General features: G+C 57.7%; 1 protein-coding gene across 1 annotated transcript in view; it reads right to left on the bottom strand.

Annotated features, from left to right (window-relative positions):
* The window catches only part of CORO7 (coronin 7), a 57,212-nt gene that overhangs the window by 24,067 nt on the left and 20,101 nt on the right, over positions 1–13,044 (bottom strand). Inside the window, exons 7-9 of the mRNA XM_047087758.1 lie at positions 11,000–11,050; positions 4,741–4,827; positions 4,208–4,290 (exon numbers count right to left, since the gene is read on the bottom strand). Coding sequence (XP_046943714.1) covers positions 4,208–4,290; positions 4,741–4,827; positions 11,000–11,050 — 221 coding nt within the window. The remainder of the gene's footprint in view (positions 1–4,207; positions 4,291–4,740; positions 4,828–10,999; positions 11,051–13,044) is intronic.

The following is a 13,044-nucleotide window of genomic DNA, read 5'->3' as shown; positions in this document are numbered from 1 at the left end:
CTCTTGTTGAGACTGGGATGCAGGCCGGAGCCAGACGGGAGCTGGGCAGCTCCTAACCTTGAAGAAGAGGAACATGAGGGCAGCCTTACCTTGCCCAGGCCCAGTGGTCAGCCAGCAGGAACTGTACTGCCCCTGTGAAGCTGGGGAGGGCTCGTAGCAGATAAAGACCGAAAGACCGAGAGGGTCTGCAAGGGCTCCTCCTCAGGGAAGGGCCTGACAGGCAGTTCACCTCCTACCTTCCTCTGCGGAGGGAGTGCGCCTACTGCAGCAGGAGCCTGTGTCCGGGGCCTGGCACAACACACAGCCCGGCCCTGCCTGCAGTCCTGATGCCCTTCCGCATGGGCTCGGGCTGGGAAAGCTTGCTCCCGGCCTCCTGTTCCAGCTGCAGCAAGGCACCTTGGAGGGGCAGCATGGATCGTGAAAGGCAGGAATCCTCTGGTGATTGTGAAGGGACCAGCCAGGGCTGTTTGGGGCAGGTGGCCCAGGGACAGGACAAAAGGTCTGAGCCTGGCTTGTGAAGGCCTGGTAGCCCTGTGATGCCCCTTTACTCTCTGCACTTGGGATGTGCCCAGGCTTTCCAGAAACCCCGGAAGTGGGAGTGTTTTCCAGGAAAGCCGCAGGCTGTGTGGGGGCAGGGCCAAGGATGTAGAGTGCAGTTCTGGCCCAGACTGGGTGCTGGAAGCTTGGGAACAGGGACGGATACACAGCACCTTCTCCCATGACCGTGGGACAGGAGGCAAAGTGGGCCCTGAGGCCTCAGAGAGGTGCTGTGACTGCTGAGCGAGCCTCCCCGAAGCCCTGTGCCTGTGTCTCCTCTGTGGGTCATGGCCCCTGGGCCTCACCAGCCTCACCCTGGCTGGAAGGAGGCAGCCCAGTCAGGTCTGGGGAGCAGGCCCTGTGGCTCAGGGCGTTGATGTCAGCGCCGAGTCAGGCCCAGCCACGCGAGGCTCTGGATTCAATTAGTGGCTGCTGAGGGTTCTGGCATGGGAAGGGAGGAGGTGGGCGGTGGGTCGTGTCGGGCAGCAGAGGATGGTGGCAGTGAGCCTGGGTGGGGCCCCTTCTTCCTGAGGCAGCGGCGGCAGCCCAGGTGGATTTCCTGTGAGCCTGGGTCCCATTAGGGGAGCAGTATGGCGAGGCCTGCCCTCCCCCTCGGCAGCCCTGTCAAAGGGGCCATTGTGGGCCCACGGGCCGCTGCTGAACACAGCGTGGCTGCTGAATAAATGTTTTCACTGCAAAGCCAAACCTGGCCTAGTGGGATGGCGGGGGGGTGGGGGGGGGGAGGCGGGACCTAAAGAAAGGCGCTAAACGCTTACTCCAGCCCTCCCAAAAAAGGGATTTGGGGTATCCCAGCAGATCAGGAGCTAGGGGATGAAGGGGTGGGGCGGGGGCAGGGGCAGAGTGGGAGACCAAGCCAAGATACAACCCTTACCCAGGACAATGCCCACGGCTCTGGGGCAGGGTCCAGGGACAGATGTAGGGAAAACGCCAATTCTGACTGCTGGGTTTTTGCTGCCACAGGCCCTGTGCCATACGGGCTACACACGCTCCCACTAATGCCCAGCAAATCCTCTCCAGACGAGAACCACAGCCTGGGAGAGGTGAGCTGGCAGCCTGCTCACCGCAGGGGAGGATAGGATCCCACCACGGGCTCCCTGGCCCAGGATGGGGTGGCCAGCCACGTGGGCGTCCAGGAGACGGGCAGGGCCACTGTGAACAGCAGAAGCTCCGCAGTGGGAAGCAGCAGAAACTGAACCCCAGCCTCCACCCTGCACAGCCTGGCTGCTGGGGTGTTCTCAACAGAGGATCGACTTCTCTGGCCTCCGCTGCCTCTGAAGTAACCGGAGGAGAGACATCCCCACCTGCCTGTGGCTGACGATGGGTACAGCTGACCACTCCGCCATCCAGAAGCACTGGACTGAGGCAGGCGGCATTTTTACATCTCCCAGTCTACAATGTGAGCTGCTCCTTCAGTGCCAGGCCCTGCTGCCTACCTTCCCACCTTCACCCCGCACTGCACACAGCCCCTGGCACATCTGAGGGACCTGCTGCTTGAGCTTGGCTTCACACATAGGCCCCTGATGTCCTGTTCTTCCCCTACTCTTGATGAGGTATGCTCCACACGTGATGGTGGGGGCTGTGACAGGGGCCCCTGGGAGGCGGGGGGGCCCTGGGCTCTTCCTAGGAGATGACCGGGAGAGGTGAGTGCCTGAGCCCTGGCCCCCTCTAGCTCCTATAAGAACACATACTGCTTTGCTCAGATTGAGATGGAAAAGCTGTAAAATAAACTGAGAGTGGGAGAGAGGAGGGCGGGTATACTGGAAATCCACGGCTATCCCCACATTTGACACCCTGGACATCTTCCGTCCCAGTCACTCAGCAGGCCTAACCCTCCAGGGAGCCTGAGGGGGCAGGGCATGTGCCACCACTACCCTGGTCCACCAGCTTCACGGAGGGCCGGAGAGTCCCCACTCCTCTGCCAAGGGTGTGGCCTGGCAGGGCAGGGGCCAGGAGTGGGGGGAAGGAGGGGGCGGGACACTGGCCTGGCCACCCATCTGGGAGTGATTTGAGAAATTCCAGGCCTTGCTGGCCCTGCGAAGCTATTCTTAACCGCTGTAATTACAGGGTCAGCCTTGGCCAGTGGCACCGTGGGGTCTGGGCATCGTTAACTCCTCCAGGGCAATGCTGGGGAGGGGCGGGGGCTGCTCTGCGGGGGAGGGGGACCCATCAGGAGCCAGGGGTGGAGCCTAGAAGGCAGGAAGTGGTGGGTGGAGGAGGACTTGATGGCTAGTGCTGGGTCCCTTTTCCTGGCTGGTCCAGCTCCCTCCTGCTGGGGAGCCCTGTAGGGAAGGAGATATCTGGCCCGGGGAGGCATGGGGGCTAAGATACCAATGCAGCCTCAGGGCCTGGGTGCTCTTATTCTTCCAGCGCAGGGGGGCAGTCACCAGGACCCCAGGGCCCAGAGTAGGAAGAGGCCTTGCACTGTGTGGTTCTAAGGCACTGGATCTCACTCAGCCTTGCCTTCCCCATCTGCAAAATGGGCCTCACCAGCTCCCCAGCCTCTTCCTGGGTTTTAAGAGGGGGGTGGGAGTGGAGGGTCACTGCCGCTGTTACCCCTTCCCTGGGAGCTCTCAGGTGGGGGGTGACTCGGCAAGAGTTCTTATGGCATCAGACTTCCCCGCTCCCAAACACGTCCATGCCACACCTGGAGCTTGGACAGGTCACCACCCCCTTCTGTGACTCAGTCTCCCCAGTCATGAGTGGAAGAGGAAGGGGCTGGATAGATAGCCAAGGGACCAAGACTTTCTCCTGGCTCTGACCTTCACAGATCTCTGCCTGGGGAGCAGCAAGCCCCTCCAAGAGTCATGGGAGAGCAGGGCTGAGGCTTCTAAAAGGGAACCGGGCCCCTGCCTCCTCCTACCCCAGCCAGACTGGTCCCCCACTCTCCTACGCCTTGTTTCCTCACTGTGACAGGCAATCATCTCTGAGAGCCTCCTGTGCCTAAGCCACAGTGAGCCTAGGCCCCCGTGCACGGAACTGGCGTGGCCTGGACCCACGGCACCCCACAAACCTCCTGCACACACTGCCATGAGGATGGAAAGATGAGGCGCACATGCAGTCCCAAGCCACCCAGGCGCACCCACCCCCTCACTCACCCCCCAAAACCACCAGAGACAGGCGTGTGGCCCGGGCTAAGGAGCTTCCATAAGGCCTGCAAGCCTGCCAGCCCGAATGTCCCCCCCACCTCCCCACCACGTCCACCCTATCAAAGCTTTGGTCTCTTCGACCCTCGGCATCACCAAAACAGCCACAGCAAAATCAAGGGCACGTCCATGTCTCCCACCCATGTGTCTGCCGGGTCACAGTCCTTCCCCCAAATGCCAAAACACGCCGACATGAGCCCTCAGGCTGAGGCCTGCACGGCCAAGGGCCCACTCTGTGGCTAGGGTCCACGTGAGATGGGGTCAACAGGCGACCCCACAGCCCAGCTCAGGCACCGTGACCGCTTTGGTGCTCAGCCCCTCACTGACAAGACCTGAACCAGGTGAGGCCTGTTCCAGCTGGACTGGGCCCCTCCACTCCGCAGGGGGCCTTGCCAGGGCACATTTGGAACCCTCCCCAATGGTGTCCATTACAGACCTGGACTTAAGACACCATCTAGCCCTTGACCCTCCCCACCGATCCATCCCAACATGCCAGCTGCTCCTACCCGGGTGAGGTGTCCAGGGTGATGGAGGTGAGGGCGCTGGAGAAGTGCCGGGTGTCCCAGAGCTTCACTTCACGCTCACGCATCTGCAGGGAGGGAGCCAAGAGGGGCTCAGAGGGGCCCATCCCCAGGAACCCAATGCCTGAGGAAACAGCCTTGACACAGGGGCACCTGCCCCAGAGCAGAGCTTGGAGGGTGGCGGTGGGGGGTGAGTCATGGCAGGGAGGGAGGGTTTGGGTTTGCATGTCCGGCCCCTTTAAGAACCCTTAGGTGACAAGGGACAAGGGGCGGTTCCCTCCATGGACTCTGGTCCCCTGGGGGGGGGGGCTGCCACGGTTCCCAGGGTCAGGCTTAGCTATTGCAAATGGAATCTGCCAGTTTTCAGCAGCTGGAGGTCCCCTGGGGCTCTGAGACCCAGCTGCACACAGGGCCGTATATGGACAAGCCTAGAGCTGGCTAGCCGTCCCCCACCTCCCCCTGGGCTTCACTCCTACCCTCTTGGTGTGGGTACCCCACCCATCTGGGAGGAGCCCTACCTGGTTGAATCCACTGGACACAAGGTGCTCCTGGGTGCCCGTCCACACCAGCCAGCCATCCTTGCTGTTCTTGTGGGCCTCTGTGCTCTGGAGGACACAAAAGATGGTGCTGAGCCACCAGGTCCTCCTGCAGGGGGGACACCTGCCGGAGAGCCCTACAGAGGGCAGGAAGGGCCAGGATGGTGACCCCAAGAGGCTAGCTGGGGACAGGGAAGACTGTATCACTACAGGATGGACCCCAGCCTCACCTTGGCTGAGGAAAGCTCTGCACCCAGAGGGCCACCCGGTCACCAAGCTTGGGCTCAGTCTCCCTCCTCCAAAGGGGACTGTTGGGCTGTCCTGCCACAGTGACGGTGCCAGGCCAGCAGCACATCCTTGTCCTTGCAGGTTCCTAGACTGGGAGGCACTCAGTTGCCGGTCACCAACCCCAGCCTCTGGGGACCCCTGTGCTCTCTCAGAACCTCATTTTTCTCACTTGTGAATGGGGCGTGTTGCCTGGGCTGCCTACTTCCCAGAGCTGTCTGAGCACCAAATGACACTACATGCAAGAGCCGGCCTACTACAGATCAAGGGATAGCAAGCATCCCAGCTGCCTCCTGAGTGCCAGGGGCTGGGGAGAGGGCCTGATGCCAGGCTCTAGGGAATGGTCCCTGGAGAGCGGAGAACGCACAGAAGTGCTCCTCCTCGCCCTCCCTCGGTGCTGGAGCTGCCAGCAGGAAGGCTTCCTGGGCCCAGGGAGGAGAGGCAAGTTCACACCCCAGGCAGCCCTGTCTCCTGGGCCCAGGCAGGGAGGAGCAGAAGGGGCCAGAGGAAATGCAAACAGCTCCCTCCCAGTCACCTCGGCCCCTGGAGCCTGAGACCAAAGACCCTGTTACCAAAAATAGCTCACCCCAAACTGTGGCCAGCTTCCTCCAAGCTTCCCACGATCTCCTTGGGAATGAATGAGAGAAGGGAGGTGGCCTGGGAGGAGCTGGCCCAGCGCCCCCTCCCCAGCCTGCGGAGGCGGACCCCAGCGTGGGAGACCCTGGAACGCCCGTGTTGTTTAAGGGGCTTTTCTCACTGCTCCCTTCCCACCCAGCAGTCAGCACAGGAAGTCGGGGCTGGTGCCTGAGAACCAGGGCCCCACACCCCTCTCCACACGAGGGGGCTGTGGGGCCAGGGCAAGATCAGCCTTGCCCTCACACCCCAGAGTCGGTGAGAAGTGTCACATGGGCCCTCCCTCTCATCAGTGTGCAAATATCCCGTGTAAGCAGCAAAACAGATGGCCGGCAAAGCATCATGCATCATTCATTCATTCGACAGACATTCGAGGCTTCCCCAGGCCAAGTACCATGCAAGGAGCTGGCTGGTTCTCAGGTGGATGGTCACATGGGGGAGACCAGGCTGCTCATTCATTTGTTCTTTCATAATACGAGTGGAGTGTTCAAACTGCATACTCCACTGGGCGCTGGGGACATGGTCAAAACAGAAAGGGTCCCCAAACTCACAGCATATACAAGTCGGGAGATAGAGGCGAACCAAACAGAAATACCTATGTCACTACACGTTGTTGTAAGTGCCAGGAAGGAGCAAAGGGAAGGCTGTGGGCACAAGCTTTGGAGTCACTGCCTGGGTGAAAACCTGCCCGGCCACACTAAGCATGTCTTCCCAGCATGAATTACCCGACGTCTCTGTGCCTGTTTCCTCAACTGTAGAAAGAGTACTGAGCACTGTATTGGGTCCTCCTTTGGAGGGCTGTTGTGGGAAGTGTCAACACTGGCAAACACTCAGGGCTATGTCTGATACACATCCAATAGGCATGTTTTTTAAAAACATGGTAACAGATGGGGCGCCTGGGTGGCTCAGTTGGTTGAGCGTCCGACTCTTGATCTTGGCTCAGATCGTGATCTCATAGTTCATGGGTTTGAGCCCTGCGTCAGGCTCTGCACTGGTGGTGCGTAGCCTGCTTGGGATTCTTTCTCTCCCTCTCTCTCTGCCCCTCCCCTGCTCGCGCACATACTCTCGCACTCTCTCAAAATAAATAAACTTAAAAAAAAAAAAAAGATTTTAATTTTTTTTTCCAACGTTTTTTTATTTATTTTTGGGACAGAGAGAGACAGAGCATGAATGGGGGAGGGGCAGAGAGAGAGGGAGACACAGAATCGGAAACAGGCTCCAGGCTCTGAGCCATCAGCCCAGAGCCCGACGCGGGGCTCGAACCCACGGACCGCGAGATTGTGACCTGGCTGAAGTCGGACGCTTAACCGACTGCGCCACCCAGGCGCCCCCCCCCCCAAAAAAAAAGATTTTAAAGTAACATAGGAGATAAGACGGGAAGGATCAGAAGGTGTGAACCAGGCAGGGGAACTGGCACCTGTGAAGAGTCTGGGCCAGGGAGAGCAGAGGCCAGTGAAGATGCAGGGGGTACGGGGCGAGGGAGAGAGGGGCGCCCTTGAGCCTGCAGGGCGTGCGCGTCAGAGGCACAGGCTGGGGATGGAACATACCTTGGCCCGTCTCCCACCTTCCTATTTCACACATGGAGAAACCAGAGGCTCAGGGAGAAGCAGCCACCTGCATCCAGTCACCCAGCAAGACAGCTGTCAGCTACCTGAGCCTCCTGCCCCCCGTGGGCCAGGTTACTATTCTAGGTCTGCGTGAGAGGGACCTGCGGTGAGAAGAGTTGAGCAGCTGGAAGGCAGAGCGGGGACCAGAAGGGACTCAGGATGTCCACAGGGTGGTGACGGTCTCTGAGCAGGGCACTGGTCTCTGAGAACACTGAAGGCACCAAGGAAGCTGAGACCAGGTAAGAGCTTAGACAGAGCCCAGTGTGCCCACTGTGGGCACACCTGGCTCTGTGTGCCCAGGGGCCACAGGAAGCCCCATGGGCGGGAGAAGGGTGGCCACCCACCCCTCCATCCCTATCTCCAGATTACTACAGTAATTTTTATTTTCAGAAATGGCAAGTTCTTCTTCCCTGACCTCAGCGGGACTAGGGAGGAGGAGCCCTCTCTCAGATCCCCAGACTGTCATTCTCCGGGGCAGGGGGGAGGCTGTAGCTGGACCCCAGGCAGCCTGCGAGCCCTGCAGCCCCAGCACTGTCCCAGGAGGCTCTGAGGGGAACCGCAGGAGGTAATTCCCAGCCTGCAAGCCACAGGGGATGAGGCAGCAGGGCATCCTGCTTAGGGAGAAGCCCCACAGTCCCCTCGTGTTTCCCCCATACCTGGCCCCAAGGAGAGAACAGGAGGGGCTGACTGGCCAGCACAGGGGCACCAGGAGCAGGCACATAGCAGCATTCCAGCCGCCATACGGCCAAATCCCACCTCTCTGTCACCATGGCAACACTTCCTGCGTGGGGCAGGGCAGCTGGAGGAGCAGCCCTGGGCTCCTGGGGTCCTTCCTCAGGGCCAGGGGACCTTCTCTGGTGTAAGACCCCCACCACCCACCTATTCTCCTTCCCGGCCTCTCCTTCCCTCCAGATGCTGGCCCCAGGACCTGCCTGATGCACACAAAAGGCACAGGGCCACCAGGCCACGCCAGAGGTCAGAGGGCTCGCTCCAGGCCAGTCCTAACCCTGGTGAGGGTGCTGAAGCCTCACAACTCCCTGGACACTCGCTTTGCTGCAAGCTACTTCCCTGGCATGCCCATGGCTTCAGGGCCTGCCCTCCCACCCCTCCACACCCCTCCCCCCCCCCACTGGGCTCTGGCACCGTGAACAGGCTTTGGTGTCAGACGGAGCCTGCCTGGGCCACCCAGCTGTGACCCTGGGACAGAAATGACCAATGGGACAACTTTACAGGGCAATCATGAGGGTGAAAAAAGACTGTGTGTGCCAAGGGCCCGGAGTATGATAAATGATCATAAATGGAATCTAGAAATGAAGTAGGGGATGTGAACAGGAGACAGCTGCCCAAGCATCCCCTGACTCAAACTCAGGTCACACAGGGCCCAAAGAGGCAGCAGGAGGTGGACCCCCCCAGGGCTCCCCACCAGCCTCCATGCTACGGTGACAGCCAACGGGGCAGGGAGGGCAGCGCATCCTCCCGTGACTCCCCCAACAAAGCCCCCCTTCTAGTGGGGAAGGAGGATCTCCAAAGAAGGAGCTCCCCAAAGGCCTCTCCCCTGAGCCGGCCCCTCAGCTCACACCGACCCTGGCCGCCAGCAGCGGTTTTCCTAATAGAAGCCAGGTGTGGGCCAGATGCCCTGGGCGGAAGTGGGGGGCAGGGCCATGAGGAGGGCAGCGTTCCAGGCCCTACTGCCCCCGCACCAGCGCACCAGCGGCAGAGCACAGGCACCAGCCCAGCAGCTGCGAGGGGGCAGGAGCCACCCACGCTCTTCCCAGGTCTCCCTGGCCCAGAAGCCCCATTCAGGGGGGCTTCCTCCAGAACGAGATCCTCTCCCCCCTCTTCTAGAAACGTGGAGCCCTTTGGACCGCAGCCACTCTGTCTCCACCTCGGCACCATCATGGTCCCCCACCCCCCTTTGCTGGCGGAGGAGGCAGGGAAGGAAGAAAATGTTCAGGCTGGGGGAGCTGGCCCTTCAATGCCCAGTCAGGGCAGGAACGGGGGTACTACGCACAGTGCCCTGGGACCCCCCTTTCTGAGCACAGAAAGCTCCAGCGAAGCCCCCTGATCATACCTGCACTGCTCTGAGACTCTGCTGCCCTGCCAGCCACAGGGCCACAAACCATAAGCCAACTTCCCTGGGAAGCAGGGCCGCTGGGGAGTGGAGTGGGGAGTGGGCTAAAACCACTCCTGCCTGGCTTGGCTCACCTGTCAGGACGGGACCTCCGTCCGGTCTTCAGCCAGTCAGAAATGGAACAGACTGGGCCGTCTGGGGCCAAAAGCTGCTACGGCCTACCTGAAGGGGATTCCGTGTGTGCGCGTGCACACACACGTGCTACGGGTGCAGGGTGGGGGTGGGGGAGGAAAGCCCTGCCATCCCTGGCTACTGCTGGTCAGGTGTAGGCTGACAAAGTGCCCTCTACCCCTGGTAGGGAACAAGTCCTAGGGATGGGGAAAGGGTATCTGTGATGGGCCCGGGGCTTTGCTGCGGAGCTCTTCCCCTGAGCTGTCAGCAGGGCCCTGATCTTTACTTTCCTCAGGAAAGAAGCCTCTTCAACTTCTAAAAAATACTTTTTCTTTTTTAATATTTATTTATTTGGGGGAGAGTGCAAGGCGGGGGAGGGCCAGAGAGAGGGGGACAGAGGATCCGAAGCGGGCTCTGAGCTGGCAGGCTGACAGCCGTGAGCCTGATGTGGGGCTCTAACCCACGAACCGTGAAATCATGACCTGAGCCAAGGTCAGACGCTCAACCGACTGAGCCACCCAGGAGCCCCTAGAAAAAAATTTTTTTAATGTAAATCTGAGCAGGGCACCTGGGTGCACTCAGTCAGTTGAGCGTCTGACTTTGGCTCAGGTCATGATCTCACAGTTCGTAGGCTCGAACCCCACATGGGGCTCTCTGCTGTCAGCGTGGAGCCTGCTTCAGATCCTCCGTCTCCCCCCCCCACCCCGTCCCTCCCCTATGTGTGCGCATGCTCTGTCTCAAAAATAAGTAAGTATTTTTTTAAAATGTAAATCTGCTCACCTCACTTTCGGCTTAAAACTCGAATGGCTTCCCATAGCCCAGATGACAGGCCCCCTTCATCACGTGCTCGACACTGAGCCAATGTCAAATGAATGAATGTATGAATGAATGAATGATTCCCCAGTGGCTCACTGGCTATAGCATGAACCCAGAACCCAGACCCCCGCTCAGCACTCAAAGGGCCACATGCACCCCAAGCACCATCACAGACACAAACCAAACATGCTCAGTGCCTAGATCCCACAGACCCAAAGGAGCAGAGTGAGAGTCCACTGGCTGTGAGACTGGACAGGTACGAGGTGGGCAGCTGTGTCTTTCTGGCTCCTCTGAGGCTGGCTTCTGCCAACTGTGCCAGGAAAGGTAGGGGGGATGGGGGTCTCAAAGGAGGAGAGGAAGCTGGATTCTGAAATTAGCTTCCTAAAGCCACAGGATGCCTCCACTGAATGCCTGTGGACAGCCTGGCTGCACCGCACCCTGTGATCAAAGCCAGGTACTCCCAGGACTCAGAACATGCCTCCCGGAAAGAGCTGCCAGCAGCAGGAGCCCACCTCCCAGGTGACCCCTTCACACTCACAAGGCCTTGGCCAGGGGCGTGGGGTGTGGCAGAATCTCTGCCAAGAGGCAGAGCCTGTCCCGGCCGGCACCTGTTGGAGCCACTAGGGCCTCAACCCAGCCCCCTGCCCACACAACTCACCTGGGAGGCCCCGGGCTTCGCTCTGGGGTCGAAGATCCTCAGCTGCTTGTCCTGGGAAAGCAGAGAGGAGTAAATAGAGCACACTTAGGACAGGCAGCGTCCTCAGGGGCCAGATGTCCCCTCCACCCACAGGCTGTCACGGTCCCACACCCTAGTACACAGAGCTGGCATCACGCACCAGGGGAGACCTCCCCAGCCTGGTTCCTTCTTCTCACTGCAGGGGGCAGGTCCCCTTTCCTGCCCCAGTCACCCACAATAGAGAACTCAGTGAGAATTCACATTTCCTGAGCACCTACTATGTACCAGGCCCGCTAACACACATGATCTCTCTCCGTGCTTCCAAACATCTTATGAAACAGTCCTATCACCACGACCCCCTCATAGATAAAGAAACTAAACCAAATTCTAGGCTACCAGCTGGCAAATGTTTTGCCCTGTACCCAGCCCAGCCCAGAGAGGTGTACAAGATGATGTCATTTCTACACTTAAAGAACTTGGTGTCTAACCAGGACAGTGAGCTGACACATCCTAACCATCACTCAGCATACAGTTACTGACTCAGGTTACCTAAGGGTGGAGATGGGAGTAGATCAAAAGATACGTACGTGTATTGTAATAAAGTACCATCCCTTATAATAAGGACTTTATTCCCGTAGAATAATTGATCTGTGTGTACAAAGGTACGTGCATAGCGGGGCACCTGGGTGGCTCAGTCAGTTAAGTGTCCAACTCTTGATTTCGGCTCGGGTCATGACCTCACAGTCATGAGATCAAGCCCCGCATCAGGCCCTGCACTGACTTTAGAGCCTGCTTGGAATTCTGTCTCCCTCTCTCTCTGCTCCTCCCTCTGTGTACCACGTGTGCACGTGTGCGCTCTCTCTCTCAAAATAAATAACTAAACATTAAAAAACCCTTTAAAAGCCCACAAACATCCATGCATAAAGAACTGGAGAAGAGAAGGAGTAGAACCTGCATTCCCTGCCTACTTAACGCCTTGGCCACGACAAACTATTAAACACTACAAAGAAGGTGCAGAATAACATACGTGGTGTGATTCTGCTGTGGTAAAAATAAACAAAAATCCATATCTGACCACATTCCTGTAACTTCTGCGAGCTTGGCTAAGCAAGGAGAAAGGTCTTAAACAGTGTGGGCTGTGCATTAAGGCTGGGTGCTGGGGAGGGGGAAGGCGGAGGGTAAGTAGCTTTTACTTTTTTTTCCATCTTAGCACAGTTTCACTTTGTTTCAATCAGCATGGATTCATATTTTCATATTTTGAAAAACAATGAAGCAGCAATAAACTGGAATTTGTAATTAAAAACATAATACCATTCACATCAGCATCAAAAAATATGAGACACATAGCTATACGTCCAACAAAATTCATACCAGATTCATGGGAAGGATACTACAAAACTCTAATGAAAGGAATCAAAGAATTAAATAAACGGAAAAATATTCCACGTTCATGGACAGGAAGACTCAACACCGTCAAAACGTCAGCTCTTCCCAACTTGATCTACAGATTCAATGAAATCCCAGTAAAAATTCCAGCAACTTATGTTGTGCTTATCGACAAACTGATTCTACAGTTTATATGAACAGGCATAAGATTCAGAATGGCCCAGGCAATACTGAAGGAGACCAAGTGAGTAGGACCAATAGTACCCAACTTTAAAGCTACATTAATCAGACAATGTGGTACTGGCATAAGGATAGACAAATAGATCAAAGGAACAGAACGGAAGGCCCAGAAACAGACCCCCACAAATGTGGGGAATCAAATAGCTATGTCCTGGTTAAGGAGATTAAAGGGAATGCATTGCAAAGCAGAACAGTACTTTCTGGCCTTGCTGAAAACAGCAGACGTGTATCTAGTTAATCTGTATACAGGGGGTGGGTCCTGCCTGGGCTCGGGAATTCCCTAGACCCTGTTATCAACGGGGTATCTTATCTTATTCTCCACCTTGCTTTCAGCATCTGCTCTTTTGTAGTCTTTGGAATGCCATGTTGTTTTTTTTGCCTGCTTTCTTGTTTTTTTGTTG

The sequence above is a fragment of the Lynx rufus genome, unplaced genomic scaffold, assembly GCF_022079265.1.
Source record: "Lynx rufus isolate CCGP_SWC_20201006 ecotype Redwood Valley unplaced genomic scaffold, mLynRuf1.p SCAF_23, whole genome shotgun sequence".
NCBI lineage: Eukaryota > Metazoa > Chordata > Mammalia > Carnivora > Felidae > Lynx > Lynx rufus.
This window is presented reverse-complemented; position numbering and strand designations above follow the sequence as displayed.